This window comes from Oncorhynchus mykiss, chromosome 11 (assembly GCF_057628025.1).
Source record: "Oncorhynchus mykiss isolate SJ-2025 chromosome 11, ASM5762802v1, whole genome shotgun sequence".
NCBI classification, from domain to species: domain Eukaryota; kingdom Metazoa; phylum Chordata; class Actinopteri; order Salmoniformes; family Salmonidae; genus Oncorhynchus; species Oncorhynchus mykiss.
Genome location: NC_143032.1, coordinates 88377411 through 88401495, shown reverse-complemented (window position 1 = coordinate 88401495; position 24085 = coordinate 88377411). Strand labels below are relative to the sequence as shown.

At 47.9% G+C, this 24085-nt stretch overlaps 1 protein-coding gene across 5 annotated transcripts in view; it reads right to left on the bottom strand.

Moving 5' to 3' along the window:
* The window catches only part of adamts3 (ADAM metallopeptidase with thrombospondin type 1 motif, 3), a 178981-nt gene that overhangs the window by 4676 nt on the left and 150220 nt on the right, over nt 1–24085 (bottom strand). For all 5 annotated transcript variants that reach the window (XM_036936580.2, XM_036936583.2, XM_036936581.2 and 2 more), the window contains 2 exons: nt 22553–22760; nt 13314–13431 (listed from right to left, as the gene is read on the bottom strand). In XM_036936580.2, the coding sequence (XP_036792475.2) occupies nt 13314–13431; nt 22553–22760 (326 nt within the window). The remainder of the gene's footprint in view (nt 1–13313; nt 13432–22552; nt 22761–24085) is intronic.

The window sequence follows — 24085 nt, the reverse complement described above, 5'->3', positions numbered from 1 at the left end:
CCCTCCCTCCCGAGTTATTCAGCTCCCTCCCTCCCAAGATATTCAGCTCCCTCCCTGGTTATTCAGCTCCCTCCCTCCCAAGTTATTCAACTCCCTCCCTCCCAAGTTATTCAACTCCCTCCCTCCCAAGTTATTCAACTCCCTCCCTCCAAAGTTATTCAACTCACTCCATCCCAAGTTATTTAACTCCCTCCCTAGTTATTCAGCTCCCACCCTCCCTCCCTCCCTAGTTATTCAATTCCCTCCCACGTTATTCAGCACCCTCCCTAGTTATTCACAGGGGTGGGAGTTCAATAACTAGGTAGGTAAAAATCAAGGTAAAAATCTGTCGTTCTGCCCCTGAACAAGGCAGTTAAACCACTGTTCCTAGGCCGAAATTGAAAATAAGAATTTGTTCTAAACTGACTTGCCTAGTTAAATAAAGGTATAATAAAAAATACAATAAAAAAAATTCACTTCCCTCCCTCCCTAGTAATTCAGCTCCCTCCGTCCTTAGTTATTCAGCTCCCTTCCTCCCTCACTAGCTATTCAATTACTTCCCAAGTTATTCAACTCCCTAAACTAGATCTTCAACTCCCTAAACTAGTTATTCAACTCCCTCCCTCCCTAGTTATTCAACTCCCTCCCTCCCTAGTTATTAATCTCCCTCCCTCCCTAGTTATTCAGCTCCCTCCCTCTCTAGTTATTCAGCTCCCTCCCTCCCTAGTTATTCAGCTCCATCCCTCCCTAGTTATTCAGCTCCCTCCCTCCCTAGTTATTCAGCTCCCTCCCTCCCTAGTTATTCCGATCCCTCCCTCCCTAGTTATTCAGCTCCCTCCCTCCCTAGTTATTCAGCTCCCTCCCTCCCTAGTTATTCAGCTCCCTCCCTCCCTCACTAGCTATTCAATTCCCTCCCTAGTTCTTCAGCTCCCTTCCTCCCTCACTAGCTATTCAATTCCCTCCCAAGTTATTCAACTCCCTAAACTAGATCTTCAACTCCCTAAACTAGTTATTCAACTCCCTCCCTCCCTAGTTATTCAACTCCCTCCCTCCCTAGTTATTAATCTCCCTCCCTCCCTAGTTATTCAGCTCCCTCCCTCCCTAGTTATTCATCTCCCTCCCTCCCTAGTTATTCATCTCCCTCCCTCCCTAGTTATTCAGCTCCCTCCCTCCCTAGTTATTCAGCTCCCTCCCTCCCTAGTTATTCAGATCCCTCCCTCCCTAGTTATTCAGATCCCTCCCTCCCTAGTTATTCAGCTCCCTCCCTCCCTAGTTATTCAGATCCCTCCCTCCCTAGTTATTCAGCTCACTCCCTCCCTATTCAGCTCCCTCCCTAGTTATTCAGCTCCCTTCCTCCCTCACTAGCTATTCAATTACTTCCCAAGTTATTCAACTCCCTAAACTAGATCTTCAACTCCCTAAACTAGTTATTCAACTCCCTCCCTCCCTAGTTATTCAACTCCCTCCCTCCCTAGTTATTCAACTCCCTCCCTCCCTAGTTATTAATCTCCCTCCCTCCCTAGTTATTCAGCTCCCTCCCTCCCTAGTTATTCATCTCCCTCCCTCCCTAGTTGTGCATCTCCCTCCCTCCCTAGTTATTCAGCTCCCTCCCTCCCTAGTTATTCAGATCCCTCCCTCCCTAGTTATTCAGATCCCTCCCTCCCTAGTTATTCAGCTCCCTCCCTCCCTAGTTATTCAGATCCCTCCCTCCCTAGTTATTCAGATCCCTCCCTCCCTATTCAGCTCCCTCCCTAGTTATTCAGCTCCCTTCCTCCCTCATTAGCTATTCAATTACTTCCCAAGTTATTCAACTCCCTAAACTAGATCTTCAACTCCCTAAACTAGTTATTCAACTCCCTCCCTCCCTAGTTATTCAACTCCCTCCCTCCCTAGTTATTCAGCTCCCTCCCTCCCTAGTTATTCAGCTCCCTCCCTCCCTAGTTATTCAGATCCCTCCCTCCCTAGTTTTTCAGCTCCATCCCTCCCTAGTTATTCAGCTCCCTCCCTCTCTAGTTATTCAGATCCCTCCCTCCCTAGTTATTCAGCTCCCTCCCTCCCTAGTTATTCAGCTCCCTCCCTAGGTGTTCATCTCCCTCCCTCCCTAGTTATTCAGCTCCCTCCCTCCCTAGTTATTCCGATCCCTCCCTCCCTAGTTATTCAGCTCCCTCCCTCCCTAGTTATTCAGCTCCCCCTTCCTAGTTATTCAGCTCCCTCCCTCCCTCACTAGCTATTCAATTCCCTCCCTAGTTATTCAGCTTCCTCCCTCCCTATTCAGCTCCCTCCCTCCCTAGTTATTCAGCTCCCTCCCTCCCTAGTTATTCAGCTCCCTCCCTCCCTAGTTATTCAGCTCCCTCCCTCCCTGGTTATTCAGCTCCCTCCCTCCCTGGTTATTCAGCTCCCTCCCTCCCTGGTTATTCAGCTCCCTCCCTAGTTATTCAGCTCCCTCCCTAGTTATTCAGCTCCCTCCCTAGTTATTAAAGCTCCCTTCCTCCCTCCCTCACTAGCTATTCAATTCCCTCCCTAGTTATTCAGCTCCCTTCCTCCCTCACTAGCTATTCAATTCCCTCCCAAGTTATTCAGATCCCTCCCTCCCTAGTTATTCAGCTCCCTCCCTAGGTGTTCATCTCCCTCCCTCCCTAGTTATTCAGCTCCCTCCCTCCCTAGTTATTCCGATCCCTCCCTCCCTAGTTATTCAGCTCCCTCCCTCCCTAGTTATTCAGATCCCTCCCTCCCTAGTTATTCAGATCCCTCCCTCCCTAGTTATTCAGATCCCTCCCTCCCTAGTTATTCAGCTCCCTCCCTAGGTGTTCATCTCCCTCCCTCCCTAGTTATTAATCTCCCTCCCTCCCTAGTTATTCAGCTCCCTCCCTTCCTAGTTATTCCGATCCCTCCCTCCCTAGTTATTCAGCTCCCTCCCTCCCTCACTAGCTAATCAATTCCCTCCCTAGTTATTCAGCTCCCTTCCTCCCTCACTAGCTATTCAATTCCCTCCCAAGTTATTCAACTCCCTAAACTAGATCTTCAACTCCCTAAACAAGTTATTCAACTCCCTCCCTCCCTAGTTATTCAACTCCCTCCCTCCCTAGTTATTAATCTCCCTCCCTCCCTAGTTATTCAGCTCCCTCCCTCCCTAGTTATTCATCTCCCTCCCTCCCTAGTTGTTCATCTCCCTCCCTCCCTAGTTATTCAGCTCCCTCCCTCCCTAGTTATTCAGATCCCTCCCTCCCTAGTTATTCAGCTCCCTCCCTCCTTAGTTATTCAGATCCCTCCCTCCCTAGTTATTCAGATCCCTCCCTCCCTAGTTATTCAGCTCCCTCCCTCCCTCCCTAGTTATTCAGCTCCCTCCCTCCCTAGTTATTCAGCTCCCTCCCTCCCTAGTTATTCAGCTCCCTCCCTCCCTAGTTATTCAGCTCCCTCCCTCCCTAGTTATTCAGCTCCCTCCCTCCCTAGTTATTCAGCTCCCTCCCTCCCTAGTTATTCAGATCCCTCCCTCCCTAGTTATTCAACTCCCTCCCTCCCTAGTTATTAATCTCCCTCCCTCCCTAGTTATTCAGCTCCCTCCCTCCCTAGTTGTTCATCTCCCTCCCTCCCTAGTTGTTCATCTCCCTCCCTCCCTAGTTATTCAGCTCCCTCCCTCCCTAGTTATTCAGATCCCTCCCTCCCTAGTTGTTCATCTCCCTCCCTCCCTAGTTATTCAGCTCCCTCCCTCCCTAGTTATTCAGCTCCCTCCCTCCCTAGTTATTCAGCTCCCTCCCTCCCTAGTTATTCAACTCCCTCCCTCCCTAGTTATTCAACTCCCTCCCTCCCTAGTTATTCAGCTCCCTCCCTCCCTAGTTATTCAGATCCCTCCCTCCCTAGTTGTTCATCTCCCTCCCTCCCTAGTTATTCAGATCCCTCCCTCCCTAGTTATTCAGCTCCCTCCCTCCCTAGTTATTCAGCTCCCTCCCTCCCTGGTTATTCAGCTCCCTCCCTAGTTATTCAGCTCCCTCCCTAGTTATTCAGCTCCCTCCCTAGTTATTCAGCTCCCTCCCTAGTTATTCAGCTCCCTTCCTCCCTCACTAGCTATTCAATTACTTCCCAAGTTATTCAACTACCTAAACTAGTTATTCAACTCCCTCCCTCCCTAGTTATTCAACTCCCTCCCTCCCTAGTTATTCAACTCCCTCCCTCCCTAGTTATTCAGATCCATCCCTCCCTAGTTATTCAGCTCCATCCCTCCCTAGTTATTCAGCTCCCTCCCTCCCTAGTTATTCAGATCCCTCCCTCTCTAGTTATTCAGATCCCTCCCTCCCTAGTTATTCAGCTCCCTCCCTAGTTATTCAGCTCCCTTCCTCCCTCACTAGCTATTCAATTACTTCCCAAGTTATTCAACTACCTAAACTAGTTATTCAACTCCCTCCCTCCCTAGTTATTCAGCTCCCTCCCTCCCTAGTTATTCAACTCCCTCCCTCCCTAGTTATTCAGCTCCCTCCCTCCCTAGTTATTCAGCTCCCTCCCTCCCTAGTTATTCAGCTCCCTCCCTCCCGAGTTATTCAGCTCCCTCCCTCCCAAGATATTCAGCTCCCTCCCTGGTTATTCAGCTCCCTCCCTCCCAAGTTATTCAACTCCCTCCCTCCCAAGTTATTCAACTCCCTCCCTCCCAAGTTATTCAACTCCCTCCCTCCAAAGTTATTCAACTCACTCCATCCCAAGTTATTTAACTCCCTCCCTAGTTATTCAGCTCCCACCCTCCCTCCCTCCCTAGTTATTCAATTCCCTCCCACGTTATTCAGCACCCTCCCTAGTTATTCACAGGGGTGGGAGTTCAATAACTAGGTAGGTAAAAATCAAGGTAAAAATCTGTCGTTCTGCCCCTGAACAAGGCAGTTAAACCACTGTTCCTAGGCCGAAATTGAAAATAAGAATTTGTTCTAAACTGACTTGCCTAGTTAAATAAAGGTATAATAAAAAATACAATAAAAAAAATTCACTTCCCTCCCTCCCTAGTAATTCAGCTCCCTCCGTCCTTAGTTATTCAGCTCCCTTCCTCCCTCACTAGCTATTCAATTACTTCCCAAGTTATTCAACTCCCTAAACTAGATCTTCAACTCCCTAAACTAGTTATTCAACTCCCTCCCTCCCTAGTTATTCAACTCCCTCCCTCCCTAGTTATTAATCTCCCTCCCTCCCTAGTTATTCAGCTCCCTCCCTCTCTAGTTATTCAGCTCCCTCCCTCCCTAGTTATTCAGCTCCATCCCTCCCTAGTTATTCAGCTCCCTCCCTCCCTAGTTATTCAGCTCCCTCCCTCCCTAGTTATTCCGATCCCTCCCTCCCTAGTTATTCAGCTCCCTCCCTCCCTAGTTATTCAGCTCCCTCCCTCCCTAGTTATTCAGCTCCCTCCCTCCCTCACTAGCTATTCAATTCCCTCCCTAGTTCTTCAGCTCCCTTCCTCCCTCACTAGCTATTCAATTCCCTCCCAAGTTATTCAACTCCCTAAACTAGATCTTCAACTCCCTAAACTAGTTATTCAACTCCCTCCCTCCCTAGTTATTCAACTCCCTCCCTCCCTAGTTATTAATCTCCCTCCCTCCCTAGTTATTCAGCTCCCTCCCTCCCTAGTTATTCATCTCCCTCCCTCCCTAGTTATTCATCTCCCTCCCTCCCTAGTTATTCAGCTCCCTCCCTCCCTAGTTATTCAGCTCCCTCCCTCCCTAGTTATTCAGATCCCTCCCTCCCTAGTTATTCAGATCCCTCCCTCCCTAGTTATTCAGCTCCCTCCCTCCCTAGTTATTCAGATCCCTCCCTCCCTAGTTATTCAGCTCACTCCCTCCCTATTCAGCTCCCTCCCTAGTTATTCAGCTCCCTTCCTCCCTCACTAGCTATTCAATTACTTCCCAAGTTATTCAACTCCCTAAACTAGATCTTCAACTCCCTAAACTAGTTATTCAACTCCCTCCCTCCCTAGTTATTCAACTCCCTCCCTCCCTAGTTATTCAACTCCCTCCCTCCCTAGTTATTAATCTCCCTCCCTCCCTAGTTATTCAGCTCCCTCCCTCCCTAGTTATTCATCTCCCTCCCTCCCTAGTTGTGCATCTCCCTCCCTCCCTAGTTATTCAGCTCCCTCCCTCCCTAGTTATTCAGATCCCTCCCTCCCTAGTTATTCAGATCCCTCCCTCCCTAGTTATTCAGCTCCCTCCCTCCCTAGTTATTCAGATCCCTCCCTCCCTAGTTATTCAGATCCCTCCCTCCCTATTCAGCTCCCTCCCTAGTTATTCAGCTCCCTTCCTCCCTCATTAGCTATTCAATTACTTCCCAAGTTATTCAACTCCCTAAACTAGATCTTCAACTCCCTAAACTAGTTATTCAACTCCCTCCCTCCCTAGTTATTCAACTCCCTCCCTCCCTAGTTATTCAGCTCCCTCCCTCCCTAGTTATTCAGCTCCCTCCCTCCCTAGTTATTCAGATCCCTCCCTCCCTAGTTATTCAGCTCCATCCCTCCCTAGTTATTCAGCTCCCTCCCTCTCTAGTTATTCAGATCCCTCCCTCCCTAGTTATTCAGCTCCCTCCCTCCCTAGTTATTCAGCTCCCTCCCTAGGTGTTCATCTCCCTCCCTCCCTAGTTATTCAGCTCCCTCCCTCCCTAGTTATTCCGATCCCTCCCTCCCTAGTTATTCAGCTCCCTCCCTCCCTAGTTATTCAGCTCCCCCCTTCCTAGTTATTCAGCTCCCTCCCTCCCTCACTAGCTATTCAATTCCCTCCCTAGTTATTCAGCTTCCTCCCTCCCTATTCAGCTCCCTCCCTCCCTAGTTATTCAGCTCCCTCCCTCCCTAGTTATTCAGCTCCCTCCCTCCCTAGTTATTCAGCTCCCTCCCTCCCTGGTTATTCAGCTCCCTCCCTCCCTGGTTATTCAGCTCCCTCCCTCCCTGGTTATTCAGCTCCCTCCCTAGTTATTCAGCTCCCTCCCTAGTTATTCAGCTCCCTCCCTAGTTATTAAAGCTCCCTTCCTCCCTCCCTCACTAGCTATTCAATTCCCTCCCTAGTTATTCAGCTCCCTTCCTCCCTCACTAGCTATTCAATTCCCTCCCAAGTTATTCAGATCCCTCCCTCCCTAGTTATTCAGCTCCCTCCCTAGGTGTTCATCTCCCTCCCTCCCTAGTTATTCAGCTCCCTCCCTCCCTAGTTATTCCGATCCCTCCCTCCCTAGTTATTCAGCTCCCTCCCTCCCTAGTTATTCAGATCCCTCCCTCCCTAGTTATTCAGATCCCTCCCTCCCTAGTTATTCAGATCCCTCCCTCCCTAGTTATTCAGCTCCCTCCCTAGGTGTTCATCTCCCTCCCTCCCTAGTTATTAATCTCCCTCCCTCCCTAGTTATTCAGCTCCCTCCCTTCCTAGTTATTCCGATCCCTCCCTCCCTAGTTATTCAGCTCCCTCCCTCCCTCACTAGCTAATCAATTCCCTCCCTAGTTATTCAGCTCCCTTCCTCCCTCACTAGCTATTCAATTCCCTCCCAAGTTATTCAACTCCCTAAACTAGATCTTCAACTCCCTAAACAAGTTATTCAACTCCCTCCCTCCCTAGTTATTCAACTCCCTCCCTCCCTAGTTATTAATCTCCCTCCCTCCCTAGTTATTCAGCTCCCTCCCTCCCTAGTTATTCATCTCGCTCCCTCCCTAGTTGTTCATCTCCCTCCCTCCCTAGTTATTCAGCTCCCTCCCTCCCTAGTTATTCAGATCCCTCCCTCCCTAGTTATTCAGCTCCCTCCCTCCTTAGTTATTCAGATCCCTCCCTCCCTAGTTATTCAGATCCCTCCCTCCCTAGTTATTCAGCTCCCTCCCTCCCTCCCTAGTTATTCAGCTCCCTCCCTCCCTAGTTATTCAGCTCCCTCCCTCCCTAGTTATTCAGCTCCCTCCCTCCCTAGTTATTCAGCTCCCTCCCTCCCTAGTTATTCAGCTCCCTCCCTCCCTAGTTATTCAGATCCCTCCCTCCCTAGTTATTCAACTCCCTCCCTCCCTAGTTATTAATCTCCCTCCCTCCCTAGTTATTCAGCTCCCTCCCTCCCTAGTTGTTCATCTCCCTCCCTCCCTAGTTGTTCATCTCCCTCCCTCCCTAGTTATTCAGCTCCCTCCCTCCCTAGTTATTCAGATCCCTCCCTCCCTAGTTGTTCATCTCCCTCCCTCCCTAGTTATTCAGCTCCCTCCCTCCCTAGTTATTCAGCTCCCTCCCTCCCTAGTTATTCAGCTCCCTCCCTCCTTAGTTATTCAACTCCCTCCCTCCCTAGTTATTCAACTCCCTCCCTCCCTAGTTATTCAGCTCCCTCCCTCCCTAGTTATTCAGATCCCTCCCTCCCTAGTTGTTCATCTCCCTCCCTCCCTAGTTATTCAGATCCCTCCCTCCCTAGTTATTCAGCTCCCTCCCTCCCTAGTTATTCAGCTCCCTCCCTCCCTGGTTATTCAGCTCCCTCCCTAGTTATTCAGCTCCCTCCCTAGTTATTCAGCTCCCTCCCTAGTTATTCAGCTCCCTCCCTAGTTATTCAGCTCCCTTCCTCCCTCACTAGCTATTCAATTACTTCCCAAGTTATTCAACTACCTAAACTAGTTATTCAACTCCCTCCCTCCCTAGTTATTCAACTCCCTCCCTCCCTAGTTATTCAACTCCCTCCCTCCCTAGTTATTCAGATCCATCCCTCCCTAGTTATTCAGCTCCATCCCTCCCTAGTTATTCAGCTCCCTCCCTCCCTAGTTATTCAGATCCCTCCCTCTCTAGTTATTCAGATCCCTCCCTCCCTAGTTATTCAGCTCCCTCCCTAGGTGTTCATCTCCCTCCCTCCCTAGTTATTCAGCTCCCTCCCTCCCTAGTTATTCCGATCCCTCCCTCCCTAGTTATTCCGATCCCTCCCTCCCTAGTTATTCAGCTCCCCCCCTCCCTAGTTATTCAGCTCCCTCCCTCCCTCACTAGTTATTCAATTCCCTCCTTAGTTATTCAGCTCCCTTCCTCCCTCACTAGCTATTCAATTCCCTCCCAAGTTATTCAACTCCCTAAAGTAGATCTTCAACTCCCTAAACTAGTTATTCAACTCCCTCCCTCCCTAGTTATTCAACTCCCTCCCTCCCTAGTTATTAATCTCCCTCCCTCCCTAGTTATTCAGCTCCCTCCCTCCCTAGTTATTAATCTCCCTCCCTCCCTAGTTATTCAGCTCCCTCCCTCCCTAGTTATTCCGATCCCTCCCTCCCTAGTTATTCAGCTCCCTCCCTCCCTAGTTATTCAGCTCCCTCCCTCCCTAGTTATTCAGCTCCCTCCCTCCCTCACTAGCTAATCAATTCCCTCCCTAGTTATTCAGCTCCCTTCCTCCCTCACTAGCTATTCAATTCCCTCCCAAGTTATTCAACTCCCTAAACTAGATCTTCAACTCCCTAAACTAGTTATTCAACTCCCTCCCTAGTTATTAAACTCCCTCCCTCCCTAGTTATTAATCTCCCTCCCTCCCTAGTTATTCAGCTCCCTCCCTCCCTAGTTATTCATCTCCCTCCCTCCCTAGTTATTCATCTCCCTCCCTCCCTAGTTGTTCATCTCCCTCCCTCCCTAGTTATTCATCTCCCTCCCTCCCTAGTTATTCAGCTCCCTCCCTCCCTAGTTATTCAGATCCCTCCCTCCCTAGTTGTTCATCTCCCTCCCTCCCTAGTTATTCAGCTCCCTCCCTCCCTAGTTATTCAGATCCCTCCCTCCCTAGTTATTCAGCTCCCTCCCTAGTTATTCAGATCCCTCCCTCGCTAGTTATTCAACTCCCTCCCTAGTTATTCAGCTCCCTCCCTCCCTAGTTATTCAGATCCCTCCCTCCCTAGTTATTCAGATCCCTCCCTCCCTAGTTATTCATCTCCCTCCCTCCCTAGTTATTCATCTCCCTCCCTCCCTAGTTATTCAGCTCCCTCCCTCCCTAGTTATTCAGATCCCTCCCTCCCTAGTTATTCAGATCCCTCCCTCCCTAGTTATTCAGCTCCCTCCCTCCCTAGTTATTCAGCTCCCTCCCTCCCTAGTTATTCAGCTCCCTCCCTCCCTAGTTATTCAGCTCCCTCCCTCCCTGGTTATTCAGCTCCCTCCCTAGTTATTCAGCTCCCTCCCTAGTTATTCAGCTCCCTCCCTAGTTATTCAGCTCCCTCCCTAGTTATTCAGCTCCCTTCCTCCCTCACTAGCTATTCAATTACTTCCCAAGTAATTCAACTACCTAAACTAGCTCTTCAACTCCCTAAACTAGTTATTCAACTCCCTCACTCCCTAGTTATTCAACTCCCTTCCTCCCTAGTTATTAATCTCCCTCCCTCCCTAGTTATTCAGCTCCCCCCCTCCCTAGTTATTCAGATCCCTCCCTCCCTAGTTATTCAGCTCCATCCCTCCCTAGTTTTTCAGCTCCCTCCCTCCCTAGTGATTCAGATCCCTCCTTCCCTAGTTATTCAGATCCCTCCCTCCCTAGTTATTCAGCTCCCTCCCTAGTTGTTCATCTCCCTCCCTCCCTAGTTATTCAGCTCCCTCCCTCCCTAGTTATTCCGATCCCTCCCTCCCTAGTTATTCAGCTCCCTCCCTCCCTAGTTTTTCAGCTCCCCCCCTCCCTAGTTATTCAGCTCCCTCCCTCCCTCACTAGCTATTCAATTCCCTCCCTAGTTATTCAGCTCCCTTCCTCCCTCACTAGCTATTCAATTCCCTCCCAAGTTATTCAACTCCCTAAACTAGATCTTCAGCTCCCTCCCTCCCTAGTTATTCCGATCCCTCCCTCCCTAGTTATTCAGCTCCCTCCCTCCCTAATTATTCAGCTCCCCCCCTCCCTAGTTATTCAGCTCCCTCCCTCCCTCACTAGCTATTCAATTCCCTCCCTAGTTATTCAGCTCCCTTCCTCCCTCACTAGCTATTCAATTCCCTCCCAAGTTATTCAACTCCCTAAACTAGATCTTCAACTCCCTAAACTAGTTATTCAACTCCCTCCCTCCCTAGTTATTCAACTCCCTCCCTCCCTAGTTATTAATCTCCCTCCCTCCCTAGTTATTCAGCTCCCTCCCTCCCTAGTTATTCATCTCCCTCCCTCCCTAGTTATTCAGCTCCCTCCCTCCCTAGTTATTCCGATCCCTCCCTCCCTAGTTATTCAGCTCCCTCCCTCCCTAGTTATTCAGCTCCCTCCCTCCCTAGTTATTCAGCTCCCTCCCTCCCTCACTAGCTAATCAATTCCCTCCCTAGTTATTCAGCTCCCTTCCTCCTTCACTAGCTATTCAATTCCCTCCCAAGTTATTCAACTCCCTAAACTAGATCTTCAACTCCCTCCCTAGTTATTCAACTCCCTCCCTCCCTAGTTATTAATCTCCCTCCCTCCCTAGTTATTCAGCTCCCTCCCTCCCTAGTTATTCATCTCCCTCCCTCCCTAGTTGTTCATCTCCCTCCCTCCCTAGTTGTTCATCTCCCTCCCTCCCTAGTTGTTCAGCTCCCTCCCTCCCTAGTTGTTCAGCTCCCTCCCTCCCTAGTTATTCAGCTCCCTCCCTCCCTCACTATCTAATCAATTCCCTCCCTAGTTATTCAGCTCCCTCCCTCCTTCACTAGCTATTCAATTCCCTCCCAAGTTATTCAACTCCCTAAACTAGATCTTCAACTCCCTCCCTAGTTATTCAACTCCCTCCCTCCCTAGTTATTAATCTCCCTCCCTCCCTAGTTATTCAGCTCCCTCCCTCCCTAGTTATTCATCTCCCTCCCTCCCTAGTTGTTCATCTCCCTCCCTCCCTAGTTGTTCATCTCCCTCCCTCCCTAGTTGTTCATCTCCCTCCCTCCCTAGTTATTCAGCTCCCTCCCTCCCTAGTTATTCCGATCCCTCCCTCCCTAGTTATTCAGCTCCCTCCCTCCCTAGTTATTCAACTCCCTCCCTCCCTCACTAGCTAATCAATTCCCTCCCTAGTTATTCAGCTCCCTTCCTCCTTCACTAGCTATTCAATTCCCTCCCAAGTTATTCAACTCCCTAAACTAGATCTTCAACTCCCTCCCTAGTTATTCAACTCCCTCCCTCCCTAGTTATTAATCTCCCTCCCTCCCTAGTTATTCAGCTCCCTCCCTCCCTAGTTATTCATCTCCCTCCCTCCCTAGTTGTTCATCTCCCTCCCTCCCTAGTTGTTCATCTCCCTCCCTCCCTAGTTGTTCATCTCCCTCCCTCCCTAGTTATTCAGCTCCTTCCCTCCCTAGTTATTCAGATCCCTCCCTCCCTAGTTGTTCATCTCCCTCCCTCCCTAGTTATTCAGCTCCCTCCCTCCCTAGTTATTCAGATCCCTCCCTCCCTAGTTATTCAGCTCCCTCCCTCCCTAGTTATTCAGATCCCTCCCTCCCTAATTATTCAACTCCCTCCCTAGTTATTCAACTCCCTCCCTCCCTAGTTATTCAGATCCCTCCCTCCCTAGTTATTCAGCTCCCTCCCTCCCTAGTTATTCAGCTCCCTCCCTCCCTCCCTCCCTAGTTATTCAGCTCCCTCCCTCCCTCCCTCCCTAGTTATGCAGCTCCCTCCCTCCCAGGTTATGCAGCTCCCTTCCTCCATGATTAATGAGCTGAAATAAAAGACCAGACACAGAAATGTTCCATATGCATAAAAAGCTTAATTCTCACAAATATTTTGCACAAATTTGTTACATCCGGCCTCACAACCGCATTTAACCACGCCAGCCCAGGAACTCCACATCAGTCTTTTTCACCTGCGGGATCACCTGAGGCCGGCCACCTGGACAGCTGATGAAACCGAGGAGTATTTCTGTCTGTAATAAAGCTTTTTGTGGGGAAAAACAAATTCTGGTTTGCTGGTCCTGGCTCACCTATAGCTGCGCCGCTGCCCAATAATGTAAAAATCATAGATTAGGGCCTAATTGATGTATTTCAATTGACTGATTTCCTTACATGATAAAAAAAATACTATATTATATGTATTTTTCTTTAGTTTTATTTAGTAAATTTAGTAAATATTTTCTTAACCAAATATCTAAATGATCCATAGCATGACCATCTTAAAACAATTCCATATGTCAGCTTAGCAACCCCCCCTCCCCCCTCTGAGGGGTTAGGGTTAGAACTCGGGTCTCAGGAGTTGTTAGGGTTAGGATTCAGGCTTTGGGGGTGGTTAGGGTTAGGTATGGGAGCCTAAGGGGTTAGGGTTAGGATTCAAACCCTGGGGTTGGTTAGGGTTAGAATAGTTCCAGACAACAGTCCTTCAAAAGGAAAGGTTTAAAGACTAGGCTGGTGATAGCTACAATAATTATAAAACATTTAAAACACACCAACAAATACAAAATGTAATTGATAGTCAGGGTTAATGTTAAGGTCAGGGTTAGAGTTAGGGTTGTATCTCACCGTGACAGGGTCCTGGTTTGCAGGGTCTATGGGCCTCAGGTCTCTCTCCATTACACTGATCTCCAATACGACACGTCACTAAGCGCCTCTCCACCCCCTCACCACATGTCACTGAGCACTGAAACACAACACATATAAATGCAATAGTTATCAGTCACACTGCAATCCAGACACAACACTTACTGTAGTTATCAGTCACACAATAACTACAGCAAAAAACCTAACACTCATAACCTCTGCCCCAGTCCTCACTAAGTATCCCTCCATACCTCTGACTAGACCCCAGTCCTCACTAAGTATCCCTCCATACCTCTGACTAGACCCCAGTCCCCACTAAGTATCCCTCAATACCTCTGACTAGACCCCAGTCATAACTAAGTATCCCTCCATACCTCTGACTAGACCCCAGTCACAACTAAGTATCCCTCCATACCTCTGACTAGACCCCAGTCCTCACTAAGTATCCCTCGATACCTCTGACTAGACCCCAGTCACAACTAAGTATCCCTCCGTACCTCTGACTAGACCCCAGTCATAACTAAGTATCCCTCCATACCTCTGACTAGACCCCAGTCATAACTAAGTATCCCTCCATACCTCTGACTGGACCCCAGTCCTCACAGAGTATCCCTCCATACCTCTGACTAGACCCCAGTCCTCACGGAGTATCCCTCCATACCTCTGACTAGACCCCAGTCCTCACTAAGTATCCCTCCATACCTCTGACTAGACCCCAGTCCTCACCAAGTATCCCTCCATACCTCTGACTAGACCCCAGTCCTCACAGAGTATCCCTCCATACCTCTGACTAGACCCCAGTCCACACTAAGAATCCCTCCATACCTCTGACTAGACCCCAGTCATAACTAAGTATCCCTCCATACCTCTGACTAGACCCCAGTCATAACTAAGTATCCCTCGATACCTCAATGGCTAAATTGAAGTGGAAACCCTGTCACTACCAACTAGCAGAACATTTGGAGTGGCGATACAGCGCTGTTGAAGGGAGCTCCATAGTTAGGGATGTAGTGATTGTTGTAGGGAGCTCCATAGTTAGGGATGTAGTGGTTGTTATAGGGATCTCTCGTATGCTCGCACAGTAGTCATTCATGTAATTACAAACTACATCAATCTTCATAAATCGGAGCAATTAAAAGATGACTTCATAGTGCTCATAGGCAGGCTGAAGGAGACAGGCAAGTGTGTTCTCATTTCCTGGCCTTTTATTTATTTTTTATTTCACCTTTATTTAACCAGGTAGGCTAGTTGAGAACAAGTTCTCATTTGCAACTGCGACCTGGCCAAGATAAAGCATAGCAGTGTGAACAGACAACAGAGTTACACATGGAGTAAACAATTAACAAGTCAATAACACCGTAGAAAAAAAAGAGAGTCTATATACATTGTGTGCAAAAGGCATGAGGTAGGCGAATAATTACAATTTTTCAGATTAACACTGGAGTGATAAATGATCAGATGGTCATGTACAGGTAGAGACACTGGTGTGAAAAAGAGCAGAAAAGTAAATAAATATAAACAGTATGGGGATGAGGTAGGTAAATTGGGTGGGCTATTTACCGATAGACTATGTACAGCTGCAGCGATTGGTTAGCTGCTCAGATAGCAGATGTTTGAAGTTGGTGAGGGAGATAAAAGTCTCCAACTTCAGCGATTTTTGCAATTCGTTCCAGTCACAGGCAGCAGAGAACTGGAACGAAAGGCGGCCAAATGAGGTGTTGGCTTTAGGGATGATCAGTGAGATACACCTGCTGGAGCGCGTGCTACAGGTGGGTGTTGCCATCGTGACCAGTGAACTGAGATAAGGCGGAGCTTTACCTAGCATGGACTTGTAGATGACCTGGAGCCAGTGGGTCTGGCGACGAATATGTAGCGAGGGCCAGCCGACTAGAGCATACAGGTCGCAGTGGTGGGTGGTATAAGGTGCTTTAGTAACAAAACGGATGGCACTGTGATAATCTGCATCCAGTTTGCTGAGGAGAGTATTGGAAGCGATTTTGTAGATGACATCGCCGAAGTCGAGGATCGGAAGGATAGTCAGTTTTGGGGTAAGTTTGGCGGCGTGAGTGAAGGAGGCTTTGTTGCGGAATAGAAAGCCGACTCTAGATTTGATTTTCGATTGGAGATGTTTGATATGAGTCTGGAAGGAGAGTTTACAGTCTAGCCAGACACCTAGGTACTTATAGATGTCCACATATTCTAGGTCGGAACCATCCAGGGTGGTGATGCTAGTTGGGCGTGCGGGTGCAGGCAGCGAACGGTTGAAAAGCATGCATTTGGTTTTACTAGCGTTTAAGAGCAGTTGGAGGCCACGGAAGGAGTGTTGTATGGCGTTGAAGCTCGTTTGGAGGTTAGATAGCACAGTGTCCAAGGAAGGGCCGGAAGTATACAGAATGGTGTCGTCTGCGTAGAGGTGGATCAGGGAATCGCCCGCAGCAAGAGCAACATCATTGATATATACAGAGAAAAGAGTCGGCCCGAGAATTGAACCCTGTGGCTCCCCCATAGAGACTGCCAGAGTACCGGACAACATGCCCTCCGATTTGACACACTGAACTCTGTCTGCAAAGTAGTTGGTGAACCAGGCAAGGCAGTCATTAGAAAAACCGAGGCTACTGAGTCTACCGATAAGAATATGGTGATTGACAGTCGAAAGCCTTGGCCAGGTCGATGAAGACGGCTGCACAGTACTGTCTTTTATCGATGGCGGTTATGATATCGTTTAGTACCTTGAGCGTGGCTGAGGTGCACCCGTGACCAGCTCGGAAACCAGATTGCACAGCGGAGAAGGTACGGTGGGATTCGAGATAGTCAGTGACCTGTTGGTTGACTTGGCTTTCGAAGACCTTAGATAGGCAGGGCAGGATGGATATAGGTCTGTAACAGTTTGGGTCCAGGGTGTCTCCCCCTGGACCCCATGAAGAGGGGGATGACTGCGGCAGCTTTCCAATCCTTGGGGATCTCAGATGATATGAAAGAGAGGTTGAACAGGTTGGTAATAGGGGTTGCGACAATGGCGGCAGATAGTTTCAGAAATAGAGGGTCCAGATTGTCAAGCCCAGCTGATTTGTACGGGTCCAGGTTTTGCAGCTCTTTCAGAACATCTGCTATCTGGATTTGGGTAAAGGAGAACCTAGAGAGGCCTGGGCGAGTAGCTGCGGGGGGCGGGGGGCAGAGCTCTTGGCCGAGGTTGGAGTAGCCAGGAGGAAGGCATGGCCAGCCGTTGAGAAATGCTTGTTGAAGTTTTCGATAATCATGGATTTATTGGTGGTGACCGTGTTACGTAGCCTCAGTGCAGTGGGCAGCTGGGAGGAGGTGCTCTTGTTAGAGCTACAGGATGCAAATTTCTTCCTGAAGAAGCTGGCCTTGGCTTTCCTGACTGACTGAGAGTATTGGTTCCTGACTTCCCTGAACAGTTGCATATCGCAGGGACTATTCAATGCTATTGCAGTCCGCCACAGGATGTTTTTGTGCTGGTCGAGGGCAGTCAGGTCTGGAGTGAACCAAGGGCTATATCTGTTCTTAGTTCTGCAAGAACCAAGAATAGGTCAGGAACGTAACGCTTTAGTCCTCTCCTCTGGCTACACTACTGGCTTAAATCCATGGATGTGGAGGGTTCAATGACTATTTGTGACCTGTTTCAGGAAGCAAGATGTTTGTCGCATGTCCATACTTCACAGGAGAGGCATTTGGACATATATATTTATTTATCAAAATATGTTTTTGGGAAGAAATGCCTTCTAGAACAAGTAAACATTCATGTGCCTTAATAACAGATGACTGCCATCTGTAAATACAAATAAAATAGTTGAATGATGAGCCTAGTTGGTTCAGCCACAGAAAAAGTCAGCAACCTTCCTGCTAGCCATGATTGGCTGAGATAATGAGTGTGCTGGACATGTCTACATCTGCATTGCTTGCTGTTTGGTGTTTTAGGCTGGGTTTCTGTATAGCACTTTGTGACATCTTCTGATTTAAAAAGGGCTTTATAATTGTTTTATTATTTTACCTTTTAGGACATTTTAGGACATTATTATTATTATTATTATTATTATTTTACCTTGAGGACAAGTTCTCATTTACAATTGCGACCTGGCCAAGATAAAGCAAAGCAGTTCGACACATACAACGACACGGAGTTACACATGGAGTAAAACAAACATACAGTCAATAATACAGTAGAAAAATAAGTCTATATACAATGTGAGCAAGTGAGGTGAGATAAGGGAGGTAAAGGCAAAAAAAGGCCATGGTGGCAAAGTAAATACAATATAGCAAGTAAAACACTGGAATGGTAGATTTGCAGTGGAAGAATGTGCAAAGTAGAAATATAAATAATGGCGACCAGCCAACAGCGCTGCTAGAGATCAAAATGTGTTAGACATTTTTGATTTGTAATAAACCCGAGGGCTGAAAGATAGTGAATTAAGTGCTCTCAGGGTAGTGGTTGAGGCCTGCATATATATATATATATATACTGTATATCTCATCACTAAAATCTAAAACCGGCAGTAATGTACATCGTACCAGCTCCTTCCTGGCCTCAAAAGAAAAACAAGCCTTATGCCGGTAATAAAAACTTATTTTCAGCTTGAGCTTCCTTATCAAGTTCTCTACATGCACAGTGAAGCTCAGCTTATCAAGCTCAGACATTACCTCTGACCAGGATTAACTATATTTCATTACCTCTGACCAGATAAAATTGGCTCAAATCAACACTATTACCCTGGAAACTCTAGACCCACTCCAATTTGCATACCACCCCAACAAATCCACAGATGACGCAATCTCAATCGCAATTGCCCTTTACCACCTGGACTAGAGGAACACCTATGTGAGAATGCTGTTCATTGACTACGACTCAGCGTTCAACATCATAGTGCCCAGAAGGCTCATCACTAAGCTAAGGACCCTGGGACTAAACACACACTCCCCCTGCAACAGAATCCTGGACTTCCTGACAGGCCGCCCCCAGGTGGTAAGGGTAGGCAACAACACATCTGCCACGCTGAACCTCAACACTGGGGCCCCTCAGGGGTGCGTGCTTAGTCCCCTCCTGTACTCCCTGTTCACCCACGACTATGTGGCCAAGCATGACTCCAACACCATTATTACGTTTGCTGACAGCAAATGGTGGTAGGCCTGATCACCGACAATGATGAAACAGCCTATAGGGAGGAGGTCAGAGACCTGGCAGTGTGGTGCCAGGAAAACAACCTCTCTCTCAACGTGATCAAGACAAAGGAGATGATTGTGGACTACAGGAAAAGGAGGGCTGAGGGGGCTGTAGTGGAGCAGGTCGAGAGTTTCAAATTCAACTATATCGCATTACCTCTGACCAGCTGATGTCATTACCTCTGTCCAGGTATAACTATAACTCATTACTTCTAACAAAGCATAACTATATGTCTTTACATCTGAAGAGATATGACTATATCTCATTAGCTCTGATCTGATATAACTATAACTCGTTACCTATAAACGGGTATAAATATACGTCATTACATCTGACCAGTTATAAATATAACTCATTAACTCCCACCAGGTTATGTCATTACTTTTGACCAGGCAGAACTGTATGTAAATACCTCAAATCAAATGTATTTGTCACATACACATGGTTAGCAGATGTTAATGCGAGTGTAGCGAAATGCTTGTGCTTCTAGTTCCGACAATGCAGTAATAACCGACAAGTAATCTAGCTAACAATTCCAAAACCTTATAGACACAAGTGTAAGGGGATAAAGAATATGTACATAAAGATATATGAATGAGTGGTGGTACAGAGCGGCATAGGCAAGATACAGTAGATGGTATCGAGTACAGTATATACATATGAGATGAGTATGTAAACAAAGTGGCATAGTTAAAGTGGCTAGTGATACATGTATTACATAAAGATGCAGTCAATGATATAGAGTACAGTATATACGTATACATATGAGATGAATAACGTAAACATTATATTAGGTAGCATTGTTTAAAGTGGCTAGTGATATATTTTACATAATTTCCCATCAATTCCCATTATTAAAGTGGCTGGAGTTGAGTCAGTGTGTTGGCAGCAGCCACTCAATGTTAGTGGTGGCTGTTTAACAGTCTGATGGCCTTGAGATAGAAGCTGTTTTTCAGTCTCTCGGTCCCAGCTTTGATGCACCTGTACTGACCTCGCCTTCTGGATGATAGCGGGGTGAACAGGCAGTGGCTCGGGTGGTTGTTGACCTTGATGATCTTTATGGCCTTCCTGTGACATCGGGTGGTGTAGGTGTCCTGGAGGGCAGGTAGTTTGCCCCCGGTGATGCGTTGTGCAGACCTCACTACCCTCTGGAGAACCTTACGGTTGTGGGCCGAGCAGTTGCCGTACCAGGCGGTGATACAGCCCGACAGGATGCTCTCGATTGTGCATCTGTAGAAGTTTGTGAGTGCTTTTGGTGACAAGCCAAATTTCTTCAGCCTCCTGAGGTTGAAGAGGCGCTGCTGCGCCTTCTTCACGATGCTGTCTGTGTGGGTGGACCAATTCAGTTTGTCTGTGATGTGTACGCCGAGGAACTTAAAACTTACTACCCTCTCCACTACCGATCCATCAATGTGGATAGGGGGGTGTTCCCTCTGCTGTTTCCTGAAGTCCACAATCATCTCCTTAGTTTTGTTGACGTTGAGTGTGAGGTTATTTTCCTGACACCACACTCCGAGGGCCCTCACCTCCTCCCTGTAGGCCGTCTCGTCGTTGTTGGTAATCAAGCCTACCACTGTTGTGTCGTCCGCAAACTTGATGATTGAGTTGGAGGCGTGCGTGGCCACGCAGTCGTGGGTGAACTGAGAGTACAGGAGAGGGCTCAGGACGCACCCTTGTGGGGCCCCAGTGTTGAGGATCAGCGTGGTGGAGATGTTGTTGCCTACCCTCACCACCTGGGGGCGGCCCGTCAGGAAGTCCAGTACCCAGTTGCACAGGGCGGGGTCGAGACCCAGGGTCTCAAGCTTGATGACGAGCTTGGAGGGCACTATGGTGTTAAATGCCGAGCTGTAGTCGATGAACAGCATTCTCACGTAGGTATTCCTCTTGTCCAGATGGGTTAGGGCAGTGTGCAGTGTGGGTGAGATTGCATCGTCTGTGGACCTATTTGGGCGGTAAGCAAATTGGAGTGGGTCTAGGGTGTCAGGTAGGGTGGAGGTGATATGGTCCTTGACTAGTCTCTCAAAGCACTTCATGATGACGGAAGTGAGTGCTACGGGGCGGTAGTCGTTTAGCTCAGTTACCTTAGCTTTCTTGGGAACAGGAACAATGGTGGCCCTCTTGAAGCATGTGGGAACAACAGACTGGGATAGGGATTGAATGAATATGTCCGTAAACACGCCAGCCAGCTGGTCTGCGCATGCTCTGAGGGCACGGCTGGGGATGCCGTCTGGGCCTGCAGCCTTGCGAGGGTTGACACGTTTAAATGCTTTCCTCACATCGGCTGCAGTGAAGGAGAGTCCGCATGTTTTAGTTGCGTGCCGTGTCAGTGGCACTGTATTGTCCTCAAAGCGGGCAAAAAAGTTATTTAGTCTGCCTGGGAGCAAGACATCCTGGTCCGTGACGGGGCTGGTTATCTTTTTGTAATCCGTGATTGACTGTAGACTGTAGACTGTAGACTGTAGACCCTGTACGCCCTGTAGACCCTGAGCCGTTGAATTGAGCCGTTGAATTGAGATTCTACTTTGTCTCTATACTGACGCTTAGCTTGTTTGATTGCCTTGCGGAGGGAATAGTTACACTGTTTGTATTCGGTCATGTTTCCGGTCACATTGCCCTGATTAAAAGCAGTGGTTCGCGCTTTCAGTTTCACGCAAATGCTGCCATCAATCCACGGTTTCTGGTTTGGGAATGTTTTAATCGTTGCTATGGGAACGACATCATCAACGCACGTTCTAATGAACTCGCTCACCAAATCAGCGTATTCGTCAATGTATTCGTCAGCGTATTCGGCAATACGAAACATATCCCAGTCCACGTGATGGAAGCAGTCTTGGGAGTGTGGAATCAGATTGGTCGGACCAGCGTTGAACAGACCTCAGCGCGGGAGCTTCTTGTTTTAGTTTCTGTCTGTAGGCAGGGATCAACAAAATGGAGTCGTGGTCAGCTTTTCCAAAAGGAGAGCGGGGCAGGGCCTTATATGCGTCGCGGAAGTTAGAATAGCAATGATCCAAGGTTTTTCCAGCCCTGGTTGCGCAATCAATATGCTGATACAATTTAGGGAGTCTTGTTTTCAGATTAGCCTTGTTAAAATCCCCAGCTACAATGAATGCAGCCTCCGGATATATGGATTCCAGTTTGCAAAGAGTCAAATAAAGTTCGTTCAGAGCCATCGATGTGTCTGCTTGGGGGGGAATATATACGGCTGTGATTATAATCGAAGAGAATTCCCTTGGTAGATAATGCGGTCGACATTTGATTGTGAGGAATTCTAAATCAGGTGAACAGAAGGACTTGAGTTCCTGTATGTTGTTGTGACCACACCACGTCACGTTAACCATGAAGCATACACCCCCGCCCCTCTTCTTACCAGAAATATCTTTTTTTCTGTCGGCGCGATGCGTGGAGAAACCAGCTGGCTGCACCGACTCCGATAGCGTCTCTCCAGTGAGCCATGTTTCCGTGAAGCAAAGAACGTTACAGTCTCTGATGTCCCTCTGGAATGCTACCCTTGCTCGGATTTCATCAACCTTGTTGTCAAGAGACTGGACATTGGCGAGAAGAATGCTAGGGAGTGGTGCACGGTGTGCCCGTCTCCGGAGTCTGACCAGAAGACCGCTACGTTTCCCCCTTTTACGAAGTCGTTTTTTTGGGTCGCCGGCTGGGATCCATTCCGTTGTCCTGGGTGAAAGGCAGAACACAGGATCCGCTTCGCGAAAGTCATATTCTTGGTCGTACTGATGGTGAGTTGACGCTGCTCTTATGTTCAGTAGTTCTTCTCGACTGTATGTAATGAAACCTAAGATGACCTGGGGTACCAATGTAAGAAATAACACGTAAAAAAACAAAAAACTGCATAGTTTCCTAGGAACGCGAAGTGAGGCGGCCATCTCTGTTGGCGCCGGAGAAGAGCTCTCATTACCTGTGACCAGATATATCTACAGCTCAATACCTCTGACCAGGTATAACTATATATATATATATAAATAACAAACTAACTATAAATATATATATATATATATATATATATATATATATATCTCATTACCTCTGACCAGGCCCCAGGCCTCCAGTGTGCAGGACAGGGCAGTCTGTTACAGGGCCGTCTGCTCTCTGGTTTCTCCCCACTGCAGTACTTGCTGTGGACTGAGCGGTTGGTCCCCTCATTGAGGAACTGGACACAGCGAACCGTCCGGATATGGAAACCCAAACTGCCACAAGTCTTAGTGCAGTGCTCCCAGTCCTCTGAGATCCATCTGGAGAGATAATAACAAACATAGTTAGAACAGGATAGAAGCCATAGAGGGTCCATGCAGTTTCAATGATAAAGTGACAGCCATAGAGGTTCAACCATAGAGTGACACCTACATAGTTACAACAGAAGAGGAATCAGAGTGACCACCACAGAGCGACCACCACAGAGTTACACTAGGAGAGGAACCACAGAGTGAATAGGAGAGGAACCATAGAGACACACTAGGAGAGGAACCATAGAGTGAATAGGAGAGGAACCATAACGTGAATAGGAGAGGAACCATAGAGTTACACTAGGAGAGGAACCATAGAGTTACACTAGGAGAGGAACCAGAGTAACACTAGGAGAGGAACCATAGAGTTACACTAGGAGAGGAACCATAGCGACACACTAGGAGAGGAACCATAGCGACACACTAGGAGAGGAACCATAGAGACACACTAGGAGAGAAACCATATAGTCACACTAGGAGAGGAACCATATAGTTATACTAGGAGAGGAACCATATAGTGAATAGGAGAGGAACCATAGAGTGAATAGGAGAGGACCCATAGAGTGAATAGGAGAGGAACCATAGAGTTACACTAGCAGAAGAACCCGAGTGAATAGAAGAGGAACCAGAGTTACACTAGGAGAGGAACCATAGAGAGAATAGGAGAGGAACCATGGGGTGAATAGGAGAGGAACTATGGGGTGAATAGGAGAGGAACCATGGGGTGAATAGGAGAGGAACCATAGACTGAATAGGAGAGGAACCATAGACTGAATAGGAGAGGAACCATAGAGTGAATAGGAGAGGAACCATAGAGTGAATAGGAGAGGAACCATAGAGTTACACTAGCAGAAGAACCAGAGTGAATAGAAGAGGAACCAGAGTTACACTAGGAGAGGAACCATAGAGAGAATAGGAGAGGAACCATGGGGTGAATAGGAGAGGAACCATGGGGTGAATAGGAGAGGAACCATGGGGTGAATAGGAGAGGAACCATAGAGTGAATAGGAGAGGAACCATAGAGTGAATAGGAGAGGAACCATAGAGTGAATAGGAGAGGAACCATGGGGTGAATAGGAGAGGAACCATAGGGTGAATAGGAGAGGAACCATAGAGTGAATAGGAGAGGAACCATAGAGGGAATAGGAGAGGAACCAGAGTGAATAGGAGAGGAAGCATAGAGTGAATAGGAGAGGAACCATAGAGATACACTACGAGAAGACCTAGGAAAGCTAAGGCTAGGTTTTTCAAGCAGAAATTTGCATCCTGTAGCACAAACTCAAAAAAGTTCTGGGACACTGTAAAGTCCATGGAGAATAAGAGCACCTCCTCCC